The sequence below is a fragment of the Coregonus clupeaformis genome, chromosome 27 (genome assembly GCF_020615455.1).
Source record: "Coregonus clupeaformis isolate EN_2021a chromosome 27, ASM2061545v1, whole genome shotgun sequence".
NCBI classification, from domain to species: domain Eukaryota; kingdom Metazoa; phylum Chordata; class Actinopteri; order Salmoniformes; family Salmonidae; genus Coregonus; species Coregonus clupeaformis.
In genome coordinates, this window is record NC_059218.1 from 24,349,523 (window position 1) to 24,377,131 (window position 27,609).

General features: G+C 44.5%; 1 protein-coding gene across 4 annotated transcripts in view; it reads left to right on the forward strand.

Annotated features, from left to right (window-relative positions):
• The window catches only part of LOC121542209 (mediator of RNA polymerase II transcription subunit 13-like), a 126,074-nt gene that overhangs the window by 11,516 nt on the left and 86,949 nt on the right, over window positions 1–27,609 (forward strand). For all 4 annotated transcript variants that reach the window (XM_045208087.1, XM_045208088.1, XM_045208089.1 and 1 more), the window contains exon 2: window positions 9,276–9,513. In XM_045208087.1, the coding sequence (XP_045064022.1) occupies window positions 9,276–9,513 (238 nt within the window). The remainder of the gene's footprint in view (window positions 1–9,275; window positions 9,514–27,609) is intronic.

Below are 27,609 nucleotides of genomic sequence, written 5' to 3' on the forward strand. Positions count from 1 at the left end.
TCACTGGGTTATGGGTACTCAACCAGGGCATGCCCAGCACCACCGGATACGCAGGAGAGTCAATCAGGAACAGCTGAATCATCTCCTGATGATCCCCCTGCGCACACATCCTAAGTGGCGCCGTGACCTCCTGATCAAGCCCGTACCCAACGGACGACTATCTAGGGCGTGAACGGGAAAAGGAACATCAACAGGAATGAGGGGAATCCCTAACGCTAAACAAAACTTTTTATCAATAAAATTCCCAGCTGCGCCTGAATCTACCAGCGCCTTATGCTGGGCATGAGGTGCTACCTGTGGAAAACATACAGGCATACAGAAATGGGCAACAGAGAGCTCTGGGTGAGTGGGGCGCCTACTCACCTGGAAGGAATCCCCAGTGCGGGACCTGTCGTCATCTCCCCTAGGAGGCCATCCCCAGCACCTAGCCGCGGTGTGTCCTCCCCCGACCACAGTTGGTGCAGTGGATGGACCCCCTAGTCTGCCGACTCCTCCTATCTCTAGCGCCAGCGCCCCGAGCTCCATAGGACACGGCTCGGATGCGCTGGAGGATGGAATGGACGGACCCCCCTCAGGACGTCCGCGGGTAGCCAATAGGTTATCTAACCTGATTGACATGTCGACCAGCTGGTCGAAAGTGAGACTGGTGTCCCTACAGGCCAGCTCCCGACGGACGTCCTCTCTGAGGCTACATCGGTATAGATCGATGAGGGCCCGCTCACTCCACCCTGCATCTGCCGCTAGAGTACGGAATTCGAGTGCGAATTCCTGGGCACTCCTCCTCCCCTGCCTGAGGAAGACCAGACGCTCCCCGCCGCTTTCCCCTCCGGGGATGGTCGAACACCGCCCTAAAGCGGCGGGAGAACTCGGTGTATGTAATAGTCGTGGCGTCGATCTTCCTCCACTCCGCGTTGGCCCACTCCAACGCTTTACCGGCCAGGCAGGAGATCAGGGCGGACACGCTCTCATGCCCTGAAGGTGCCGGATGTACTGTGGCCAGGTACAGCTCTACCTGGAGCAGGAATCCCTGACACCCAGCTGCGGTCCCGTCGTAGGACCTCGGGAGAGATAGTCGGACTCCGCGAGGTTCCGGCGCTGGACTGGGTGGGCTGGCCGATGGTGCTGGCAGGGCGGCTGGCGGTGGAGGCGGACCCCAGCCTCGGAGGGTGGTCATCACCTCCTGCAGGGCGGCCCCCATCTGCAGGAGCTGCTCTTGCTGTTCCCGAACCTGGGTTTCCAGTCTTGAATGTGCTGCTTCGGCTCCTGCTGATTCCATACTGTAAGGTGTGTGATTCTGTCAGGTCGTGTTGTAGGTGTGGTGTAGGAATCAAACGCAGGAAGCAGACTGAATTCCAAAAAGCTGTATTCCTGCCTAAACACAGGCAACAGGACGAAATAAGCCTGACAGCAAAATACGCACGAAGGCGAAAAGACAATGCGCACAAACAGGTGCGTCAGGATGAAATAAGTGCACACACAAGTGCAACGAACGCTCCAGCAAACAGTGGAGAAAATAACGCTCAACCGAGCAATACACAGACTGACGGTAACAATCACACACAACACAAGACAAACACAACGAGAAACTTATAGGACACTAATTACTACAAAACAGAAACAGGTGTAGAAACAAACAGACAAAAGCAAACGAACATGAAACATCAATCGGTGGCAGCTAGAATTCCGGAGACGACGAACGCCGAAGCCTGCCCGAACAAGGGAGAGAGGCAGCCTCGGCCGAAACCGTGACAGCGTCTGACAGCTTAGCCAATATATAGTAGTTGGCTGCGATTCAATAACAGTTATACTCAAGTTAAAGGCTGGTTTAAAGCCACAGAAGAGTGTCTGGGATAGAGTAGCTAGGCTAAATACTTGTTGTTGTGCGGTTGTGAAGTCTAATAATGATGCGGTCATGTCCTATTGAGAAATTATCCCCAATGAATAAGCAGTGCACTCTCGAAAACAAACATGCTAGGTCCAGATTGTTGATTTGAAAACCATCGCAGAGCATTGATTTGTGCCGTGCTGCTACCACAAGTGTGCTCTCATCTTAAATTAGCAGACATCCGGCCTTTTCACATGGTAATGAACATTTGTACCACTCAATCTCAGCCCTGGCACACACAACGGATGGGATTTCCAATATGATGTGGAGACACATTGACGTCAATATAGTCAACGATGCCTAATCATGCAGTGCATATTGAGCCTCAGCGATGATACACTCTTAGAAAAAAAGGCGCTATCTAGAACCTAAAAGTGTTAGATGTTCCCTTATGAACAAGAGAAGCTACTGTATATGTAAGGGAAGTAGCACAGAGTGAATTGTACTGTAGTACTTGAAGGTCATGTTAGGCTGTGTTAAGATGTTGTGAGAGACAGGAAGTCAAGGCAGTCAGTTAGTGCAGTCACTTCTCTGATTCTTCTCTTGAAGGGCTCTGATTCCATGCTGCCACTCCCACTTGGTAAACAAACAACAGATTATAGGCAGAAGAGAAGTGAGCTGCAGGTCTAAACCTGTTCAGGTGTCAGAATAAAGTCAGTGCATGGTTTTGTACTGTCAGCGCTGCAGACAGAGAGAGGAGGGCTACTGATGTCTGTTTCTGTTGTTTACTTAGTGTAATGAAACAAGTCATGTTAGGTTCATGGACATAGGATTTTTTTTCTGTAGTCATTCCATTTTAATTCACTTGTAATTACGTAGGCTACATCCAATTATTTATGTCATATGTCAGACTTTCCTTTACATTTGTCCAATTAAAATTCTACTGCCTCCTTGCAGTGCTCAATGAAGTAAGTACATCTGGATAATGTCAAATTGTTCATAACAAAAGCACAGTCATAATCTTCAGAGTTATCTTATATACTGAACAAAAATATAAACGCAACATGTAAAGTGTTGGTCCCATGTTTCATGAGCTGAAATAAAAGATCCCTGAATTTTTCCATACGCACAAAAAACATATTTCTCTCCAATTTTGTGCATACATTTGTTTACGTCCCTGTAAGTGAACAGTTCTCATTTGCCAAGATAATCCATCCACCTGACAGGTGTAGCATATCAAGAAGCTGATTAAACGGCATGATCATTATACAGGTGCACCTTGTGCTGGGGACAATAAAAGGCCACTCTAAAATGTGCAGTTTTGTCACACAACACAATGCCACAGATGTCTTAAGTTTTGAGGGAGCGTGCAATTGGCATGCTGACTGCAGGAATGTACGTCCAGTACATCCAACTGGCCTCACAACCGCAGACTACGTGTAACCACGCCAGCCCAGGACCTCCACATCCGGCTTCTTCACCTGTGGGATCGTCTGAGACCAGCCACCCGGACAGCAGATAAAACTGAGGAGTATTTCTGTCTGTAATAAAGCCTTTTTGTGATGAACAACTCATTCTGATTGGCTGGGCCTGGCTCCCCAGTGGGTGGGCCTGGCTCCCAAGTGGGTGGACATATGCCTTCCCGAAGCCCACCCATGGATGCGCCCCTGCCCAGTCATGTGAAATCCATAGATTAGGGCCTAATGAATTTATTTCAATTGACTGATTTCCTTATATGAACTGTAACTCAGTAAAATCGTTGAAATTGTTGCATGTTGCGTTTATATTTTAGTTCAGTATAGTTGGATATTAATGTGTTGCTTCTGGTAAGTCAGGGGCTTTCCTGACATTTATATTGTGCTGGATATAGTCATTATTATTATTCCAATCAGAGACAGTGAATTCCAGGTGCATGGGAGCCAATGGAGGTGTTACTGGAGAGGGAGAAGGAGGGGAGGGCAAGAGATGGAGAATTACATCCCTTTGTAATTTAGAGTCAACAGAACAGACCCCTAAACTGCTTGAAATGTTATCTTTCCGCTGTAACCCTGGAGACAGAATCTTGAAAATTGAATAAGTTACAGATGTTGTATGTTGCCTAGCAACTGTTTTTACTTCCCTGTTTCTTCCTTGTGTATTTCTTCTGCCTGTCACAGTTAATTAAGTTGCGCTGGAGACACGCTTCTGGTAAATGTATTTGCTCATTAATAATTCACGTTAAGCAGGGCCACTGTTTTAGGTAGGTCCTCCGTTTAAGATTGAACCCAACAGCATGGCCCCATGTCTTTGTTTTTAAGCATTTGTTTGCCACACCAAACACTGGCTATGTGCAGCCTCTCTCCCCCGTCTTCATTGGTCTTCCTCCTTCTCATGTCCCACCCCCCTCTCCTTGCATCAGGTGAGAAGCCAGCGGTTGATTGTAGCTCTCCGCAGTGTGAGCCACAGCTGATTGGCAGGTCCATCCGTCACTCTGCCCCCGGGGACGGGTGCAGCTCTAATTAGGTCGCTTGGCTTGCCTGCCTCCTAGGGCCAGATCCTACAACAGAAACACGATCAAATGACGCCCCTTCCTTTGTAGGGCCTTGTAGAGGTGACGGCAGAGGGCAGAATAAAAGCACCTGTTTAGTGCCGAGAGCCTAAGAGGCCATTTTCTGCACCTGTTTGGTGCTTTTGTGTATGTCTTGTCCCCTCTGCTATGCTCATATCTGCAGAGCTCCCTGTGCACTGTAAAAGGCAAGAGGGGAAAAAGCAGGCAGTAATATGGGTTAATTTGATTTCAATGGGCTAATTGAAGAAGGGGGATCTAGCCTGTTCTGATTTCTCTAAGTCAATCAGACTGGTCCTTATAGGCTCTCAGCACTTCCAGTGCCTGACACCCACCCTGCCCCATGTGGAAAATAGATTATTTCTGGTTTTCAAAATAGTTACATTTTTCAACACTGGGCTACTTTAGAACAGGCTACAGGGTAAAGGTCATTTCAGTTTCCAAATCAAATAATTTCAGGAGCTGAGCAATAATTTTATGAAAATAATAAACATTTTCCAATTAATGTGAAATGTATTTATGAATTGAATTTCAGATTATTTTCTAAATTGGAGCTAAATGGATTTGACTTGTTGTTCTGTATAGTCTTTTTGGATGATATATGAGTCATGTCTACAGTACTGTAGACCTACCAAACAGCGTGTCAGTTAAACAAACCCCACATATTGGCAGCATGGCAAGTGTCTTCAGATATTTGACAGGCTGAAAATGCCACCCTGACAGAAAGTGTTTCACAGAAGCTTTGATAGGTAAAGCTGCTGATATAAGCTGTCTCTCAATTGCCTAAAGTGCTCTCCTCTGTCCAACTCTATCGCTCTTACATTGCTACAAGAATCCTAGAGTGGCATCTGTGTTACACTCTCTTATCATTCAGCATGAGACGCTTTGATACCAGGTTCCCATCTCCTAACTGGTGAGGAGACCCACCTATTCAAGTCACCCACATTCTAAAAGACTAAATGGCCTTGATAGGGAGTAAGTGACTTTTTAGAAACTCAAGCTGTTTGCTAAACTGAACTTAACATTCAGATGGAAAAGATAGCATTGTGTGTTGATAATAAGTCAGAGTGCATGGTGAAGTCCTCTGGGCTCCTTTAGAACTCCAGACTACTCTGTGCTATATTTTTCTGTCGCTGCTTACAAATGGCAGGGCTGCTTTTTATGAATGGCTACCTGTGGGTTTGCGTGTGTGAAGAAGCACTTCAGTGCCCTAACAGTGTTGTTTGTCATGTAAGGGGAAGGAAGTGTTCGCCCCAACTGTACAGTCGTGTCTCTGCGTGTGTTGTCATGCATGACCTTGTGTTCAATGCACACCTTTCTGTTCCAGACTGTTGCAGTGCCTTGTGTGCATGTGCACGCGTGTCTGTCAGCCTGGAGGAAAATGGTATTTGCGGCATGGAGGTAAAATGCAAACAATCCATTCCCTACTTCTCGTAGAGGTTTTCCGCAACGCCCCAAGTTGGTAGCCGTTTCCTGCAGTCAAATGAACTAGTGGCCTCATGGGTGGAATGTTTTTCATATTTTTCATAATTTCATAATGAATAAACATACTTTATTTTAAACCGCCGAAACACGGTTTTTCTATGTTAAACGGTTTTGTTATATTTCAGTCTTCTGTGATGTATATAAAGTGTAATATTGGGATGCAAACTCAAAATGTAATACATTTCAACGGTATATCTGACATGGTACAGGTTTCTTCTTCTTTTCTTTAAGCCCATAACCATGTGTGTGAGGTGTATACTTTTGTTTCAAAGTAGATTTGTTTAAGGCTACCAAGAAACACTCTGTGTGACCCTGATTTAGCCCACTGAAATAAAAGGTTAAGGCAGGACAATAAGCTGAATGTTTTCTCGCTCCACGAGCACTCTTGTGGCTTCACCTTTTCTGTCGGTCGCTGACCTCAAAGGTGAAGCTTGAGTCAAGTGTGCTTTCCTTTTAAACTGTATTATGGGGGTTTACCTGTTATTATGTATCTCCTGTTCAGAGTCTATAGGTTTCTATTGGGTTGTGTACACTATGTTTACTGTATACAGCATACTCACTATCAACATACTGAGATGTGCTGGTTCGCTGAGGCTTAATACAGTGAACCCAAACCGGTATATATTACTACATTATATAAGTGTGCCTGTACTGGATGTGCCTGACTCTGGCCATTACTTGCAATTCCAGCTATGTGTGTGCCAAAGGTTCACCAGAGGAGAAGCTTTGACTCCCATATGTGTTTGATTACAACCAGATGCTTAGTGTTTTCTGTATGACCTCTGTGCAGGATATTCTGTTGGTTCTCACTTGTTGCTGTTGTCAATCACAGGGTGTATAATACCATAGGCAGCCCTGTCACAAAGAGAGAGAAAAAAGCGAGGAGGTTAGAGGAAGGTCAGACCTCCTGCTCCTCTCTGTGACTGAAGGAAAAGCCCTGTTTTTGGCTTCGTGTTCATTAAGAGATGAGAGAGCAGAGGGCCAGTAAACAAGGTGCATGAAACAGTGCTGTTTTTATTACCCGTGGAAAAAATAGATTTTTTTCTACCTGATTGGCAGTGGAGTGGAAGAAACTCTGGTTGTTTGCGCATGTTGTGAGTGATTTATGCTCCCTCGTTTTATGAGGGATAAAGTAGCACTAGCCCTCTCACTACCGCTCCTTAGCTCCCAGGCTGCACAGCAACCTGCCCAGGGCCTGCACACACACACCTCATTATCACATCACACCTGTTATCATTGGACAAAATGACTCTCGCTGACTGTCAACCAGAAAATGGGCCTTCAAGATGTGAGTCATTGCTTTTGAGCGCCCCTAGTCTGCATCGCAGCTCTGGAGTGTGTGCATGTGTGTGTGTGTGTGTAGTTGCGTGTGTGTGTGCGAGGTACTGTGCCAATAGATTAGCCTATAGCAGGAGTTTCCATCACGGTTCAATGGGGTCATCATGGGGGTTATTGATACGTGATGCGTAGGGGGAGTATAGTGCAGTCTCAGCCATAGTGAGACGCTACATGACCTCCCAGTGATCCTGTTTCAGGTTTAGAAGTGACCTCTGTCAGACTCTCTCTAAGGTTTTGACATTCACAGAGAGTGACTCCCCCTCGGGCAGATGTTGGATGTCTTCTCCTTTGCTTTGGGAGAAGCACATCCTTGACCTCCGGCGGGACTATTTTTAGGCCAGATTATCGACGTGTCAATGTTTATATCTCAGATTACACACACTCTGTCATTATGGAATAGTGGGTTTGTAATTACAAGGTACATTTTTCACAGGGGCTGTCTGTTCCACACACACACACACTCGTATGCTATACTGTACAGACAGTCAATCACGCTTGCAAGTATGCACGCGCACACACACACATAAGCACATTGAGATCTATTTTTCCAGCAAGGTGCCCCATTTTGCTGCGTATCCGTCCATGTGGCCGGTTCTTCCATCAAACTCCAATGGGACAGACAGTATTCTTTTCTCCAAGTTGGTGAGGGGTGGCGTGGTGCCAGCCAGGACGGCATGCCAAGCTAGGCCCTCACAACTTGCTGAACACAGGAGAGGAGCCTAGGCCAGGCACCGTGACTCACCGAGCGGTCTCCCTTATCCTGCCAAATCTGCTTCTGTGGGTATTGAACATAGCCTTTGTGAGATGTTCATTTTCAGCCTTGTTCTTCATAGACACCCACACTGGAGCATAATTTGATGACTCTGTTATTGAGTTGCGTTCCAAAGCAAAATCAATGTCTCTTGTGGAGCGAGACCTCAGGGTTTTCAGCCATAACTTCCCTAATGTGGATCAATGGCCCCATTGTTTATTGTATTTAAATAAAACCCAAACCACAGAAGGGAAAAGACAGACTCTGTACACATGACGACAATATTCCACCCAAGCCAGACTGTTTTTGCTGTCTGAGAAAATCTATCCTCAGTGTCATTGGTGTGTCTTCGTATCTGTTTAAAGAGCCCTCTCTCTGGTGCAGTGGGGTTGGCCTTTTTACTACTCATCGATAGATTGAACAAACGTCCTATTTGACAAGGCTGTCGGTTGCCTCGCTCCCCCAGCCCTCTGATAGACAACATAAATGCATTTCATTCCATCAAATGAAATTGAGAAGATGTCAGATACTGGCTGTGCTGCAGTGATTGACCCTGACACAATTTCTCCCCCCTTCTTCTCACGCTCTTTGCTCTCTCTTAATCTCTCTCTCATTTTCTCTCTCTCTCACACCTGCTTATTCAGTGTCATACTCTACAGTATATACATTTTTACAACAGCTCTGGTGAAGTTAAAATATGAATAATATGAATAGAAAAGTAGTAGTAGCAGTGGATTTATTTACCTCTTACAAGGCAGTGATCAGAAGAAACCTTGTTAGCAGGAAGGCCATAGAGCTCTAGGTTATATTTAACAGAATGTAGCAGCCCATTATTCACTTAACATTGTATACAACTTCATTTGATGTGAAAGAGCTACAAACAGGGCATCAGACAAGACCTCAGTTGTCTCAGATTACAAGCATATAATCAAATTAGGGTTTTATAAAAATGTATTATGTCAATGTCATTCAATTCTAATAATCAAACGTTTCCAATAATGTTTAGAGAGCATAGTCATTGAGGGGAAATGTTCAATTATAGTGGGACCAATCCTTGTGTATTATATCCTGGTTATGTCATATTGAGGCTACTCATCTCCTTCATTACAGTAATCCACCACTCAATTACAATTCAACCAACTTTATTGATACTATTTCATTTTACGATAATACAAAAATAATTACGGTATTCAGATACAATAATAGCTGTCTCTCTGTCTCTCTCTCTGTGTATTGCAATTCAATTAACTTTATTGATACTAATTATGATAACACAAAATAATGACAGTATACAAAAATAATAATAACGCACTCTTTCTCTTCTTCTCCAGGCGGAGTTGACGGGCATCAAATGGCGGTGCTACAGCTTCCGCGGCGGTGGCGAGTACGGGCCGGTGATCTCAGCGCCGGCACAGGACGACCCGGTGCTGCGCAGCTTCATGCGCTGTGTGCAGGCTAACCTGCTGTGTGTGTGGCGCCGCAAAGTCAAGCCTGAAGCCAAGGAGCTGTGGATCTTCTGGTGGGGCGACAAGCCCAACCTCGCCGACGTCATCCATCACGAGCTGGAAGGTGAGCCCGCCGTTGCTGATCGCTGTCGCGCATTCATACGCTCATCTTCTCCCCCTTTCTTCTATCCTCCCTTGCTCTCCTCTTTCTATCCCACCCCATCCCTCCAGTAGGCTACCACCACCCTCTGGGTTTGTCGCATGTAGACCTTGAGAGTGACAGTTGATTAGGCATTTTATTAAAAGTGCTCATGCTGTGCTGTGGGGTCAGTGACTTGGGGGAAAAGGGGCTTTATGTTTAGTGATGTGGTGTGTTGTGTGGTCCATGTTTTACTGTGTTGTGTTGTGTAGCATTGTGCTGGCTCAGGAGAGTCTCTGTAATGAAGCACACAGTAACAGACTCCCTATGTGCGATTTTTCTTGCTGTTGTTTAGATCCTGTGTGTGTGTGTGTGTGTGTGTGTGTGTGTGTGTGTGTGTGTGTGTGTGTGGCATTACCCAGAGCTATCTCACCTGAAAGAGTGCCACTGTCAGCACTATCACCTCTATTTATAGAAACATTTGCAATATCTGGCTGCATGCTTGCAGCAGGGAACTAGCTTATTGACTAAGCCAGGGGAAGAGAGCGAGAAGAGAGGGAACGAGAGGAAGAAGTGAAGGATTGGTTTATGGAAAGGTTTCGGTAGTATAGCAGAGAGAGGGAGAAAGGATAAGAGAGGAGGACAGAGTAGAGCAGAAGAGAATAGAAGAGAGAGGAAGAGAAGTAGTAGAAATGAGAAGGGGAGAGTTAGAGATGTGATGAGAAGGCAGGAGCAGTGAGAACAATCGTCCCTCTTTCTCTTCTTCATTGGTTAATGAAAGGTGACATAAATGAATGGGAATGCTTCTACATGGATCAGCGTGGCTGGATCTTGCTTAGGAACTTGTTTAATGTGTATGTGTGTGTGTGTCTTTCCGTCTGTGGTCAGAAACATACTGTTCATATTGAAATCACAGATGTGTAACCACTACTGTTTCAATTGTTGTTGTTGGATGTAGGAAGTGTGAGTTTATTTATTTTGAGTCCCAGAGATATTGATCGACAACGCTTCAGTAGATCTAAACTTCAGAAATGTGTCCATCTTTGAAATATAGTGAAATGCATTAATATCTGCAAAATTACAGCTATTGATATTTATGAGCATCTGGATTATTAATAACAGTTGTGACCCTCTTGACAAAGGGTCTGTTGTTGTAGGAGGATTATTTATGAAAATCAAAACCAACAGAGAGAGAAACATTCACACTGCCTGCCTCTCTCTCTCTCTCTCTCTCTCTCTCTCTCTCTCTCTCTCTCTCTCTCTCTCTCTCTCTCTCTCTCTCTCTCTCTCTCTCTCTCTCTCTCTCTCTCTCTCTCTCTCCTCTCTCTCTCTCTCTCTCTCTCTCTCTCTCTCTCTCTCTCTCTCTCTCTCTCTCTCTCTCTCTCTCTCTCTCTCTCTCTCTCTCTCTCTCTCTCTCTCTCTCTCTCTCTCTCTCTCTCTCCTGACCCGGAGATTACATAAAACAACAGTTGAGAGAGGGAGGAGGGCAGCATGGGGTTAGTCCACTAATCTAATCTCCCCAGGCTTGTCATTCCTCGCCACTGGGCCACACTTATCAATTCTCGTCATTGTCCAAAGAAGTGTATACAGGAGAAAACACTGTGGTGCTGCTGTTGATTACATAACCTCTGCAAGATTTCACCACTGCTGATGTTCCTCTACCGCTGCAGAGGCAGTCCACCAGCGCAGTGTATGCGCTCAGCCGCTCAGCAGGGGAGGCCTGGATCCTCTGTGTGTGTCTCTGTGTGTTCACTCTGCAAAACAATATCGGATATGAAGAGTCTGACTAAGGGTGTGACATGGTCGAGATGGTATTCTACACAAAAGAAGCCCAATGTACTTTCCCACTTCACATGTAGTCCCTCCAGAACACATGAGTAAAATGTTAAACACAATATTTCAGGTTTAAATTCTTAAATTCCTGTAGTTTCTTCATCCCTGTTGGACTCAGGCCAGTTAGCACGGAACATGCTCTCAAAGTGAACAGCATACGAGGCCAAAGTCACACCTTCTTTACCTTATTTTTGATTGGTTCTTGGTCTGAGCAGGCATTAGCAGGCTGGTGTGTGTGTTTTATGGCAGAGAACATGGAGGGAAGGCAGGGCTTCCTGCTTATCAGATAAAGCGTGGGAGAAAAAATGCTGTGTTTCTTTTCTCCCAGAGCGTAGGACTGCTATACTGTGGCCTCCATTATTAAGACATCCAGTCCCCCCTCACTCGGTCACTCACAAACCAAACATGCTTACCCCCCCCCCCCCCACCCCTCACCCCTCCATTCCTTAGAATCAGCTCTGAACTCACCAAGAGCACAAGGGTTCCCAGACCCTGGGTGCCCCACCATCCCCTCTCCCCTCCTCTAGCCTCCTCTTCTCCCCCCTCCAATTATTCCTGCATTTTTCCCTGGCATGTCTCCACACAGGGACCTCTGTGCAGCTGGCCGGGAGACACAGGGAGCCAAAGGTCGAGGGACCGGAATAGAGCACAGGACAAAGACCTGGTTACATTGTAATGGGCTGGCTGGGAAACCTCTGTCTCTGGGAGGGAGAGCACCTCAGAACAGGAACACAGAGACCAGAGATAATGCTCCAGAGAAAAAACCTGACTAACTGACTCGTGTTTTGATATGGTGTAGCTAAATATGAGGAGATACGGTGTAGCTAAGGATGATGTCATGAAATAAGGTCTAATTCCTAGGCTGCCTGTTATACATACATTTTTTTACAGTTCAATATTATGAAATAATTGTTTGCAATATTAATTACATTGATACCATTGCACATGTTTGAGTTTTAATCAGGTTGATGATACATTTCCCCACCTTATCTTAGCTCATTGGTCACCATAGCAACACCCACCCGTAGTATGCGTTTCAGCAGGTATATCTCACTGGTCATCCCCAAAGCCAACACCTCCTTTGGTCACCATTCCTTCCAGTTCTCTGCTGCTGGAACGAACTGCAAAAATCTCTGAAGCTGGAGACACTTATCTCCCTCACTATCTTTAAGCATCAGTTGTCAGAGCAGCTTACCGATCACTGCACCTGTACACAGCCCATCTGTAATTAGCCCACCCAACTACCTCATCCCCATATTGTTATTTACATTGTTGTTTATTTTGCTCATTTGCACCCCAGTATCTCTATTTGCACATCATCTTCTGCACATATATCACTTCAGTGTTAATACTAAATTATAATTGTAATTATTTTGCACTATGGCCTATTTATTGCCTTACCTCCATAACTTACTACATTTGCACACACTGTAAATAGATTTTCTATTGTGTTATTGACTGTACGTTTTGTTTATTCCATATGTAACTCTGTGTTGTTGTTGTTTTTACCGCACTGCTTTGCTTTATCTTGGCCAGGTCGCAGTTGTAAATGAGAACTTGTTCTCAACTGGCTTACCTGGTTAAATAAAGGTGAAATGAAAAAATAAATAAATACAATTTAATGATAATGGCATTATTTCATAGCTTGTGTTTACAGAATGGAGTGTGTGGTTTTCAGTAAACATCTAATTGAAAAAATAGCTCCTGTAATATACTTTCTCTGTTTAATCCGGATTATGCAATCCGCCAGAAGGATTGTCCTCTGACCTAGCCCATGGTCACCGTGTGGTGTGCTGTGAGCTGCCCTTTCCCCCTGAGTACTAAGAACCGATACAGTGGCTTGCGAAAGTATTCACCTCCCTTGGCATTTTTCCTATTTTGTTGCCTTACAACCTGGAATTAAAATGGATTTTTGGGGGGTTTGTATCATTTGATTTACACAACATGCCTACCACTTTGAAGATGCAAAATATGTTTTACTTGTCTGTCGGCCTTGCATTAAAGAACATAATTGGTTAAAGAAAACTGTGATAAATAAAAAAGTATACCAGTTTAATTTAAGGACCAAAGGATTGACAGCCGTCCCATATAGATTGCCAAATAGTTGGGAAGAGATTTTTGACGTACCGATCCCATGGCATAGTGTTTATGAACTGATACGCAAAACTACACCGGATTCAAAACTTAGAATCTTTCAATTTAAATTATTATATACAATTCTTGCTACCAATAGAATATTATTTATATGGGGGATACAATCTTCCCAGCTCTGCAGATTTAACTGCGAAGAGACAGAATCATTAGATAATTTGTTTTGGTACTGTCCCATTTGTAGCTTGTTTTTGGACACAGGTCCAGGAATGGCTAAAGGATTGCAATATTTACCTGGAGCTAACCTTGCAGATAGCATTACTGGGTGATCTGAAAAGTCATAGTCAATCGATCAATAATATAATAATACTTTTAGCAAAAATGTTTATTTTCAATTTACAATCTGTAGAAACAATGAGAATAGAAAGGTTCAGAACTTTTTTTTAAATATCACAGTAAAGTTGAAAAATATATGGCAAATAGAAATCCTATATGGATGGTGTTAAGAGATAGATGGGTGGTGTTGAATGGATTTGAAGGATGGGACTAATAACAACTAATAACAAGATAACTAATAATGTAAGCATACTGTGTCCATAATAAGTATATAAGTTGTAGGTTGGGAGCTTTTGTGAAAGAGCACAGTTAGAAAGATATGGCATATAGAAGCAAACCGGATGGACATCATGAAAATGATCGGAGAGGTTGAGAGTAGAAGAAGTTCAGGAGAAAAAACAAACAAAATATAATTATTGTAAAATTGACTGTCCATAAAATGTATATAGTAAGTATAAGCTGGAAGTAGAGGCCTAAGCATTGTTGTTCACTTGTTTACTCAAATTAGGGAAAGGGTGGTGGGGTTGGAAAGTAATAAAGGGGAATATATATAAAAAAAAGGAAATGTACAGTTGAAGTCAGAAGTTTACATACACCTTAACCAACTACTTTTAAACTCAGTTTTTCACAATTCCTGACATTTAATCCTAGTAAAAGTCCCTGTTTTAGGTCAGTTAGGATCACCACTTTATTTTAAGAATGTGAAATGTCAGAATAATAGTAGAGAGAATGATTTCTTTCAGCTTTTATTTCTTTCATCACATTCCCAGTGGGTCAGAAGTTTACATACACTCAATTAGTATTTGGTAGCATTGCCTTTAAATTGTTTAACTTGGGTCAAACATTTCGGGTAGCCTTCCACAGGCTTCCCACAATAAGTTGGGTGAATTTTGGCCCATTCCTCCTGACAGAGCTGGTGTAACTGAGTCAGGTTTGTAGGCCTCCTTGCTCGCACACGCTTTTTCAGTTCTGCCCACACATTTTCTATAGGATTGAGGTCAGGGCTTTGTGATGGCCACTCCAATACCTTGACTTTGTTGTCCTTAAGCCATTTTGCCACAACTTTGGAAGTATGCTTGGGGTCATTGTCCATTTGGAAGACCCATTTACGACCAAACTTTAACTTCCTGACTGATGTCTTGAGATGTTGCTTCAATATATCCACATCATTTTCCTTCCTCTTGATGCCATCTATTTTGTCAAGTGCACCAGTCCCTCCTGCAGCAAAGCACCCCCACATCATGATGCTGCCACCCCCGTGCTTCACGGTTGGGATTGTGTTCTCTGGCTAGCAAGCATCCCCCTTTTTCCTCCAAACATAACGATGGTCATTATGTCCAAACAGTTCTATTTTTGTTTAATCAGACCAGAGGACATTTCTCCAAAAAGTATGATCTTTGTCCCCATATGCAGTTGCAAACCATAGTCTGTCTTTTTTATGGCGGTTTTGGAGCAGTGGCCTCTTCCTTGCTGAGCGGCCTTTCAGGTTATGTTGATATAGGACTCATTTTACTGTGGATATTGATAGTTTTGTACCTGTTTCCTCCAGCATCTTCACAAGGTCTTTTGCTGTTGTTCTAGGATTGATTTGCACTTTTCACACCAAAGTACGTTCATCTCTAGGAGACAGAACGCCTCTCCTTCCCGAGCGGTATGACGGCTGCGTGGTCCCATGGTGTTTACAGTGGGGAAAAAAAGTATTTAGTCAGCCACCAATTGTGCAAGTTCTCCCACTTAAAAAGATGAGAGATGCCTGTAATTTTCATCATAGGTACACGTCAACTATGACAGACAAATTGAGAAAAAAAATTCCAGAAAATCACATTGTAGGATTTTTAATGAATTTATTTGCAAATTATGGTGGAAAATAAGTATTTGGTCACCTACAAACAAGCAAGATTTCTGGCTCTCACAGACCTGTAACTTCTTCTTTAAGAGGCTCCTCTGTCCTCCTCTCGTTTCCTGTATTAATGGCACCTGTTTGAACTTGTTATCAGTATAAAATACACCTGTCCACAACCTCAAACAGTCACACTCCAAACTCCACTATTGCCAAGACCAAAGAGCTGTCAAAGGACACCAGAAACAAAATTGTAGACCTGCACCAGGCTGGGAAGACTGAATCTGCAATAGGTAAGCAGCTTGGTTTGAAGAAATCAACTGTGGGAGCAATTATTAGGAAATGGAAGACATACAACACCACTGATAATCTCCCTCGATCTGGGGCTCCACGCAAGATCTCACCCCGTGGGGTCAAAATGATCACAAGAACGGTGAGCAAAAATCCCAGAACCACACGGGGGGACCTAGTGAATGACCTGCAGAGAGCTGGGACCAAAGTAACAAAGCCTACCATCAGTAACACACTACGCCGCCAGGGACTCAAATCCTGCTGTGTCCCCCTGCTTAAGCCAGTACATGTCCAGGCCCGTCTGAAGTTTGCTAGAGTGCATTTGGATGATCCAGAAGAGGATTGGGAGAATGTCATATGGTCAGATGAAACCAAAATATAACTTTTTGGTAAAAACTCAACTCGTCGTGTTTGGAGTACAAAGAATGCTGAGTTGCATCCAAAGAACACCATACCTACTGTGAAGCATGGGGGGTGGAAACATCATGCTTTGGGGCTGTTTTTCTGCAAAGGGACCAGGACGACTGATCCGTGTAAAGGAAAGAATGAATGGGGCCATGTATCGTGAGATTTTGAGTGAAAACCTCCTTCCATCAGCAAGGGCATTGAAGATGAAACGTGGCTGGGTCTTTCAGCATGACAATGATCCCAAACACACCGCCCGGCAACGAAGGAGTGGCTTCGTAAGAAGCATTTCAAGGTCCTGGAGTGGCCTAGCCAGTCTCCAGATCTCAACACCATAGAAAATCTTTGGAGGGAGTTGAAAATCCGTGTTGCCCAGCGACAGCCCCAAAACATCACTGCTCTAGAGAAGATCTGCATGGAGGAATGGGCCAAAATACCAGCAACAGTGTGTGAAAACCTTGTGAAGACTTACAGAAAACGTTTGACCTGTGTCATTGCCAACAAAGGGTATATAACAAAGTATTGAGAAACTTTTTTGTTATTGACCAAATACTTATTTTCCACCATAATTTGCAAATAAATTCATTAAAAAATCCTACAATGTGATTTTCTGGAATTTCTTTCTCATTTTGTCTGTCATAGTTGACGTGTACCTATGATGAAAATTACAGGCCTCTCTCATCTTTTTAAGTGGGAGAACTTGCACAATTGGTGGCTGACTAAATACTTTTTTTCCCCACTGTATACTTGCGTACTATTGTTTGTACAGACAAATGTGGTACCTTCAGGCATTTGGAAATTGCTCCCAAGGATGAACCAGTCTTGTGGAAGTCTACAATCTTTTTTCTGGGGTCTTGGCTGATTTATTTTGATTTTCCCATGATGTCAAGCAAAAGAGGCACTGAGTTTGAAGGTAGGCCTTGAAATACATCCACAGGTACACCTCCAATTGACTCAAATTATGTCAATTAGCCTGTCAGAATCTTCTAAAGCAATGACATCATTTTCTGGAATTTTCCAAGCTGTTTAAAGGCACAGTCAACTTAGTGTATGTTAACTTCTGACCCACTGGAATTGTGATACAGTGAATTATAAGTGAAATAATATTACATTTACATTTTAGTCATTTAGCAGACGCTCTTATCCAGAGCGACTTACAGGAGCAATTAGGGTTAAGTGCCTTGCTCAAGGGCACATTTACGTCATTTAGCAGACGCTCTTATCCAGAGCGACTCACCAATTGGTGCGTTCACCCTATAGCCAGTGGGATAACCACTTTACAATTTATTTTTTGGGGGGTAGAAGGATTACTTTATCCTATCCCAGGTATTCCTTAAAGAGGTGGGGTTTCAAATGTCTCCGGAAGGTGGTGAGTGACTCCGCTGTCCTGGCGTCGTGAGGGAGCTTGTTCCACCATTGGGGTGCCAGAGCAGCGAACAGTTTTGACTGGGCTGAGCGGGAACTATGCTTCCGCAGAGGAAGGGAGCCAGCAGGCCAGAGGTGGATGAACGCAATGCCCTCGTTTGGGTGTAGGGACTGATCAGAGCCCGAAGGTACAGAGGTGCCGTTCCCCTCACTGCTCCATAGGCAAGCACCATGGTCTTGTAGCGGATGCGAGCTTCAACTGGAAGCCAGTGGAGTGTGCGGAGGAGGGGGGTGACGTGAGAGAACTTGGGAAGGTTGAACACCAGACGGGCTGCGGCATTCTGGATGAGTTGTAGGGGTTTAATGGCACAGGCAGGAGGCCAGCCAACAGCGAGTTGCAGTAGTCCAGACGGGAGATGACAAGTGCCTGGATTAGGACCTGTGCCGCTTCCTGTGTAAGGCAGGGTCGTACTCTCCGAATGTTGTAGAGCATGAACCTGCAGGAGCGGGTCACCGCCTTGATGTTGGCGGAGAACGACAGGGTGTTGTCCAGGGTCACGCCTAGGCTCTTCGCACTCTGGGAGGAGGACACAGCGGAGTTGTCAACCGTGATGGCGAGATCATGGAACGGGCAGTCCTTCCCCGGGAGGAAGAGCAGCTCCGTCTTGCCAGGGGTTCAGCTTGAGGTGGTGATCCGTCATCCATACTGATATGTCTGCCAGACATGCAGAGATGCGATTCGCCACCTGGTTATCAGAAGGGGGAAAGGAGAAGATTAGTTGTGTATCGTCAGCGTAGCAATGATAGGAGAGGCCATGTGAGGATATGACAGAGCCAAGTGACTTGGTGTATAGGGAGAAAAGGAGAGGGCCTAGAACTGAGCCCTGGGGACACCAGTGGTGAGAGCACGTGGTGCGGAGACAGCTTCTCGCCACGCCACTTGGTAGGAGCGACCGGTCAGGTAGGACGCAATCCAGGAGTGAGCCGCGCCGGAGATGCCCAGCTCGGAGAGGGTGGAGAGGAGGATCTGATGGTTCACAGTATCAAAGGCAGCAGACAGGTCTAGAAGGACAAGAGCAGAGGAGAGAGAGTTAGCTTTAGCAGTGCGGAGAGCCTCCGTGACACAGAGAAGAGCAGTCTCAGTTGAATGACCAGTCCTGAAACCTGACTGGTTTGGATCAAGAAGGTCATTCTGAGAGAGATAGCAAGAGAGTTGGCTAAAGACGGCACGCTCAATAGTTTTGGAAAGAAAAGAAAGAAGGGATACTGGTCTGTAGTTGTTGACATCAGTGGGATCGAGTGTTGGTTTTTTTGAGAAGGGGAGCAACTCTCGCTCTCTTGAAGACGGAAGGGACATGGCCAGCGGTCAAGGATGAGTTGATCAGCGAGGTGAGGTAGGGGAGAAGGTCACCGGAGATGGTCTGGAGAAGAGAGGAGGGGATGGGGTCAAGCGGGCAGGTTGTTGGGCGGCCTGCAGTCACAAGTCGCAGGATTTTATCTGGAGAGAGAGGGAGAAAGAAGTCAAAGCATAGGGTAGGGCAGTGTGAGTAGGACCAGCAGTGTCATTAGACTTAACAAACGAGGATCGAATGTCGTCAACCTTCTTTTCAAAGTGGTTGACGAAGTCATCCACAGAGAGAGAGGAGGGGGGGAGGATTCAGCAGGGAGGAAAATGTGGCAAAGAGCTTCCTAGGGTTAGAGGCAGATGCTTGGAATTTTGAGTGGTAGAAAGTGGCCTTAGCAGCAGAAACAGATGAAGAAAATGTAGAGAGGAGGGAGTGAAAAGATGCCAGGTCGGCAGGGAGTTTAGTTTTCTTCCATTTCCGCTCCGCTGCCCGGAGCTCTGTTCTGTGAGCTCGCAATGAGTCATCAAGCCACGGAGCTGGAGGGGGAGGACCGAGCCGGCCGGGAGGATAGGGGACACAGAGAGTCAAAGGATGCAGAAAGGGAGGAGAGGAGGGTTGAGGAGGCAGAATCAGGAGATTGGAGGGAGAAGGATTGAGCAGAGGGAAGAGATGATAGGATGGAAGAGGAGAGAGTAGTGGGAGAGAGAGAGCGAAGGTTGCGGCGGCGCATTACCATCTGTGTAGGGGCAGAGTGAGTAGTGTGGGAGGAGAGCGAGAGATAAAAGGAAACAAAGTAGTGGTCAGAGACATGGAGGGGAGTTGCAGTGAGATTAGTAGAAGAGCAGCATCTAGTAAAGATGAGGTCAAGCGTATTGCCTGCCTTGTGAGTAGGGGGGGACAGTGAGAGGGTGAGGTCAAAAGAGGAGAGGAGTGGAAAGAAGGAGGCAGAGAGAAATGAGTCAAATGTGGACATAGGGAGGTTGAAATCCCCCAAAACTGTGAGGGGTGAGCCATCCTCAGGAAAGGAACTTATCAAGGAACTTATGTCTGTAAACAATTGTTGGAAAAATTACTTGTGTCATGCACAAAGTAGATGTCCTAACCGACTTGCCAAAACTATAGTTTGTTAACAATAAATGTGTGGAGTGGTTGAAAAATGAGTTTTAATGATTCCAACCTAAGTGTATGTAAACTTCCGACTTCAACTGTATGTGTATGTACAGTGGGGAGAACAAGTATTTGATACACTGCCGATTTTGCAGGTTTTCCTACTTACAAAGCATGTAGAGGTCTGTAATTTTTTATCATAGGTACACTTCAACTGTGAGAGATGGAATCTAAAATTCCAGAAAATCACATTGTATGATTTTTAAGTAATTAATTTGCATTTTATTGCATGACATAAGTATTTGATACATCAGAAAAGCAGAACTTAATATTTGGTACAGAAACCTTTGTTTGCAATTACAGAGATCATATGTTTCCTGTAGGTCTTGACCAGGTTTGCACACACTGCAGCAGGGATTTTGGCCCACTCCTCCATACAGACCTTCTCCAGATCCTTCAGGTTTCGGGGCTGTCGCTGGGCAATACAGACTTTCAGCTCCCTCCAAAGATTTTCTATTGGGTTCAGGTCTGGAGATGGGCTAGGCCACTCCAGGACCTTGAGATGCTTCTTACGGAGCCACTCCTTAGTTGCCCTGGATGTGTGTTTCGGGTCGTTGTCATGCTGGAAGACCCAGCCACGACCCATCTTCAATGCTCTTACTAAGGGAAGGAGGTTGTTGGCCAAGATCTCGCGATACATGGCCCCATCCATCCTCCCCTCAATACGGTGCAGTCGTCCTGTCCCCTTTGCAGAAAAGCATCCCCAAAGAATGATGTTTCCACCTCCATGCTTCACGGTTGGGATGGTGTTCTTGGGGTTGTACTCATCCTTCTTCTTCCTCCAAACACGGCGAGTGGAGTTTAGTCCAAAAAGCTCTATTTTTGTCTCATCAGACCACATGACCTTCTCCCATTCCTTCTCTGGATCATCCAGATGGTCATTGGCAAATTTCAGACAGGCCTGGACATGCGCTGGCTTGAGCAGGGGAACCTTGCGTGCGCTGCAGGATTTTAATCCATGACGGCGTAGTGTGTTACTAATGGTTTTCTTTGAGACTGTGGTCCCAGCTCTCTTCAGGTCATTGACCAGGTCCTGCCGTGTAGTTCTGGGCTGATCCCTCACCTTCCTCATGATCATTGATGCCCCACGAGGTGAGATCTTGCATGGAGCCCCAGACCGAGGGTGATTGACCGTCATCTTGAACTTCTTCCATTTTCTAATAATTGCGCCAACAGTTGTTGCCTTCTCACCAAGCTGCTTGCCTATTGTCCTGTAGCCCATCCCAGCCTTGTGCAGGTCTACAATTTTATCCCTGATGTCCTTACACAGCTCTCTGGTCTTGGCCATTGTGGAGAGGTTGGAGTCTGTTTGATTGAGTGTGTGGACAGGTGTATTTTATACAGGTAACGAGTTCAAACAGGTGCAGTTAATACAGGTAATGAGTGGAGAACAGGAGGGCTTCTTAAAGAAAAACTAACAGGTCTGTGAGAGCCGGAATTCTTACTGGTTGGTAGGTGATCAAATACTTATGTCATGCAATAAAATGCAAATTAATTACTTAAAAATCATACAATGTGATTTTCTGGATTGCAGGAAAACCTGCAAAATCGGCAGTGTATCAAATACTTGTTCTCCCCACTGTATGTATGTATGTATGTGTATGTATGTATATGTGAATGTGTGTGTATGTATGTGTGTATATATGTGTATGTGTTTATGTATGTATATATGTATATATATATATATATATATATATATATATATATATATATATATATATATATATATATATAAACATGGGGGATTGGAAGTGATGCAGACAATTACATTGATGGAAGTTAATCTATCTGTAATATTAAGCAGATCAGATTTTTTTATTTTATTATTATTATTTTATTGTGAAACAAATAAGAAATAAGACAAAAAAACTGAAGACTTGAGGGTGCATAACTATTCACCCCCCCCCAAAGTCAATACTTTGTAGAGCCACTTTTTGCAGCAATTACAGCTGCAAGTCTCTTGTGGTATGTATTTATAAGCTTGGCTCATCTAGCCACTGGGATTTTTGCCCATTCTTCAAGGCAAAACTGCTCCAGCTCTTTCAAGTTGGATGGGTTCCGCTGGTGTACAGCAATCTTCAAGTCATACCACATATTCTAAATTGGATTGAGGTCTGGGCTTTGACTAGGCCATTCCAAGACATTTAAATGTGTCCCCTTAAACCACTCAAGTGTTCCTTTAGCAGTATGCTTAGGGTCATTGTCCTGCTGGAAGGTGAACCTCCGTCCCAGTCTCAAATCTCTGGAAGACTGAATCAGGTTTCCCTCAAGAATTTCCCTGTATTTAGCACCATCCATCATTCTTTCAATTCTGACCAGTTTCCCAGTCCCTGCTGATGAAAAACATCCCCACAGCATGATGCTCCCACCACCATGCTTCACTGTGGGGATGGTGTTTTTCAGGGTGATGAGAGGTGTTGGGTTTGCGCCAGACATAGCGTTTTCCTTGATGGCCAAAAAGCTCAATTTTAGTGTCATTTGACCAGAGTACCTTCTTCCATATGTTTGGGGAGTCTCCCACATGCCTTTTGGCAAACACCAAACGTGTTTGCTTATTTTTGTCTTTAAACAATGGCTTTTTTCTAGCCACTCTTCTGTAAAACACAGCTCTGTGGATTGTATGGCTTAAAGTGGTCCTATGGACAGATACTCCAATCTCCGCTGTGGAGCTTTGCAGCTCCTTCAGGGTTATCTTTGGTATCTTTGTTGCCTCTCTGATTAATGCCCTCCTTGCCTGGTCCATGAGTTTTGGTTGGGCGGCCCTCTCTTGGGAGGTTTGTTGTGGTGCCATATTCTTTCCATTTTTTATTATGGATTTATTGGTGCTTCATGGGATGTTCAAAGTTTCGGATATTTTTTTATAACCCAACCCTTATCTGTAGTTCTCCACAACTTTGTCCCTGTCCTGTTTGGAGAGCTCCTTGGTCTTCATGGTGCCACTTACTTGGTGGTGCCCCTTGCTTAGTGGTGTTGCAGACTCTGGGGCCTTTCAGAACAGGTGTATATACTGAGCTCATGTGACACTTAGATTGCACACAGGTGGACTTTATTTAACTAATTATGTGACTTCTGAAGGTAATTGGTTGCACCAGATCTTATTTAGGGGCTTCATAGCAAAAGGGGTGAATACATACAGTATGCACGCACCACTTTTCCATTATTTTAAAAAAAATTTAACAAGTTATTTTTTGAATTTCACTTAACCAATTTGGACTATTTTGTGTTTGTCCATTACATGAAATCCAAATAAAAATCAATTTTAAATTACAGGTTGTAATGCAACAAAATAGGAAAAACACCAAGGGGAATGAATACTTTTGCAAGGCACTGTACACACTCATTGTGAGCCAGATGTACTAAGATTTTACACCACTGCAAAGTTTACACCATTTTCCCTTCAAGGAGTAGACTACTTAATGCTAAATGAGGTGAAATAACACTTATTTATCTACTTGCACCAAATTTGACTTTGCATTTCAATGTTATTATTATTGATAATAAAGTAGGCTATTATAATTAAGGTACCTGAAAAAATACACTTTCATGCTTTAGCTCTGATATTCAAATGAGCTGTGTAATCTTTGCCATGGCAGTAAATCTAATTAAATCTGGTACCTCAGACGACAGTCCACATATGCTCCATCTGTGTTCAGGTATCAGTGTCTCAGGCTCTCTCTCAGCCCCGGCTCTGTATGCCATTGTCATTGTCTCAATGTCGAACCAGTCGAGTGTTTAAACATCATGCCCAATGCATGTAGCTCTGCGATTAGCTTCCCCAGGGCCCTAAGACCTGGTGGAATTGCCCTATATTTTCACTCTCTCAGTAATACTGCTTTATGAAAATCTCTTATTCCTTTATTTCTGAGATGACTCTTTTTGGAACGGTGGTAAGGGGTAATCTGATCTAGTTCTGCTGTGGAGGAGAAGTTATTTATCAGTATGTGCTTTGCCTGTGCCCTACAGTGTGGGCTGTGTCATGCATGTGCAATGAGCAGCCTGAGAGGCTGTGACGTGCCGTACTCTAAGATGAGTCACTCTGTGTCCACGGACATACGGTCAAGACCTCATGGTACTCTGACTATTTTAACCTATGGAGCTACTGTAATGATTACATTCAACTGTGTGGTTATTAGATGGGACTGTTGATGTTAGTGTTGTCATGACTACCATAACCCAGTTGGACCCAGAGTCATACAGTGAGGGAAAAAAGTATTTGATCCCCTGCTGATTTTGTACGTTTGCCCACTGACAAAGAAATGATCAGTCTATAATTTTAATGGTAGGTTTATTTGAACAGTGAGAGACAGAATAACAACTACAAAATCCAGAAAAACGCATGTCAAAAATTTTATAAATTGATTTGCATTTTAATGAGGGAAATAAGTGTACTACTGTATAACTTTGAGGATCTGGGGACCCATGCCAAATCTTTTCAGTCTCCTCAGGGGGAAAAGGTGTTGTCATGCCCTCTTCACAACTGTCTTGGTGTGTTTGGACCATGATAGTTCGTTGGTGATGTGGACACCAAGGAACTTGAAGCTCTCAATTTAACCATGGCAAGTGACTGGGAATCTGGCCGAATACAAACAGTGTAGTTATTCCCTCCGTAAGGCAACCAGACAGGCAAAATGTCAGTACATAGACAAAGTGGAGTCACAATTCAATGGCTCAGACACAAGACGTACAGTTGAAGTCTGTTTGAGTCATTAAAACTCGTTTTTCAAACACTCCACAAATTTCTTGTTCACAAACTATAGTTTTGGCAAGTCGGTTAGGACATCTACTTTGTGCATGACACAAGTAATTTTTCCAACAATTGTTTACAGACAGATTATTTAACTTATAATTCAATGTATCACAATTCCAGTGGGTCAGAAGTTTACATACACTAAGTTGACTGTGCCTTTAAACAGCTTGGAAAATTCCAGGAAAATGATGTCATGGTTTTAGAAGATTCTGATAGGCTAATTGACATCATTTGAGTCAATTGGAGGTGTACCTGTGGATGTATTTCAAGGCCTACCTTCAAACTCAGTGCCTCTTTGCTTGACATCATGGGAAAATCAAAAGAAATCAGCCAAGACCTCAGAAAAAAAATTGTAGACCTCCACAAGTCCGTTCATCCTTGGGAGCAATTTCCTAACGCCTGAAGGTACCACGTTCATCTGTTCAAATAATAGTATGCAAGTATAAACACCATGGGACCACGCAGCCGTCATACTGCTCAGGAAGGAGACGCGTTCTGTCTCCTAGACATGAACGTACTTTGGTATGAAAAGTGCAAATCAATCCAAGAACAACAGCAAAGGACCTTGTGAAGATGCTGGAGGAAACAGGTACAAAAGTATCTATATCCACAGTAAACCGAGTCCTATATCAACATAACCAGAAAGGCCGCTCAGCAAGGAAGAAGCCACTGCTCCAAAACCGCCATAAAAAAGACAGACTACGGTTTGCAACTGCACATGGGGACGAAGATCGTACTTTTTGGGGAAATGTCCTCTGGTCTGATGAAACAAAAATAGGCCATAATGACCATCGTTATGTTTGGAGGAAAAAGGGGGATGCTTGCTAGCCAGAGAACACAATCCCAACCGTGAAGCACGGGGGTGGCAGCATCATGATGTGGGGGTGCTTTGCTGCAGGAGGGACTGGTGCACTTGACAAAATAGATGGCATCATGAGGAAGGAAAATTATGTGGATATATTGAAGCAACATCTCAAGACATCAGTCAGGAAGTTAAAGCTTTGTCGCAAATGGGTCTTCCAAATGGACAATGACCCCAAGCATACTTCCAAAGTTGTGGCAAAATGGCTTAAGGACAACAAAGTCAAGGTATTGGAGTGGCCATCACAAAGCCCTGACCTCAATCCTATAGAACATTTGTGGGCAGAACTGAAAAAGCGTGTGCGAGCAAGGAGGCCTACAAACCTGACTCAGTTACACCAGCTCTGTCAGGAGGAATGGGCCAAAATTCACCCAACTTATTGTGGGGAAGCTTGTGGAAGGCTACCCAAACGTTTTTACCCAAGTTAATCAATTTAAAGGCAATGCTACCAAATACTAATTGAGTGTATGTAAACTTCTGACCCACTGGGAATGTGATGAAAGAAATAAAAGCTGAAATAAATCATTCTCTCTACTATTATTCTGACATTTCACATTCTTAAAATAAAGTGGTGATCCTAACTGACCTAAGACAGGGAATATTTACTAGGATTAAATGTCAGGAATTGTGAAAAACTGAGTTTAAATGTATTTGGCTAAGGTTTATGTAAACTTCTGACTTCAACTGTATGTGTCAGGGTCTACAGACAATCACAGACTACAAAGGGAAAACCAGTCACGTTGCGGACACCGAGGAAAACACAGTGCCACCGACGCAGCCAGCTACCAAGGACTGTGGGCTCTCCTTCTCCGTGGCCAAAGACATTTAAGCGTGTTAACCCTCGCAAGGCTGCCGGCCCAGACGGCATCCCTAGCCGCGTTCTCAGAGCATGTTCCTGTACCCAAGAAAGCAAAGTTAACTGAAGTAAATGACTATCGCCCCTGAAGCACTCACTTCTGTCATCATGAAGTGCTTGAGAGACTAGTCAAGGATCATATCACCTCTACCTTACCTGACATCCTAGACCCACTTCAATTTGCTTACCGCCCCCAATAGATCCACAGACGATGCAATCGCCATGGCAATGCTCACTGCCCTATCCCATCTGGACAAGAGGAATACCTATATAAGAATGCTGTTCATTGACTATAGCTCAGCATTCAGCACCCTTCAAGCTCATCATTAAGCTTGGGGCCGTGGGTCTGAACCTCGCTCTGTGCAACTAGGTCCTGGACTTCCTGATGGGCCACCCCCAGGTGGTGAAGGCAGTAAACAACACCTCAACTTCGCTGAACACTGGGGCCCCACAAGGGTGCATGCTCAGCTTCCCTCCTGTACTCCCTGTTCACCCATGACGGCGTGGCCACGCACGCCTCCCATCTCAATCATCAAATTTGCAGACGACACAACAGTAGTAGGCCTGATTAACAACAATGACGAGTCAGACTACAGGTAGGAGGTGAGGGCCCTGGGAGTGTGGTGCCAGGAAAATCACCTCTCACTCAACGTCAACAAAACAAAGGAGCTGATCGTGGACTTCAGGAAACAAGAGAGGGAGCACCCACCTATCCACATCGACGGGACCGCGGTGGAGAAGGTGAAAAGCTTCAAGTTCCTCGGCGTACACATCACCGACAAACTGAAATGGTCCACCCACACAGACAATGTGATGAAGAAGGCACAACAGCGCCTCTTCAAACTCAGGAGGCTGAAGAAATTTGGCTTGGCACCTAAAATCCTCACAAACTTTTACAGATGCACATTTGAGAGCATCCTGTCGGGCTGTATCACCGCCTGG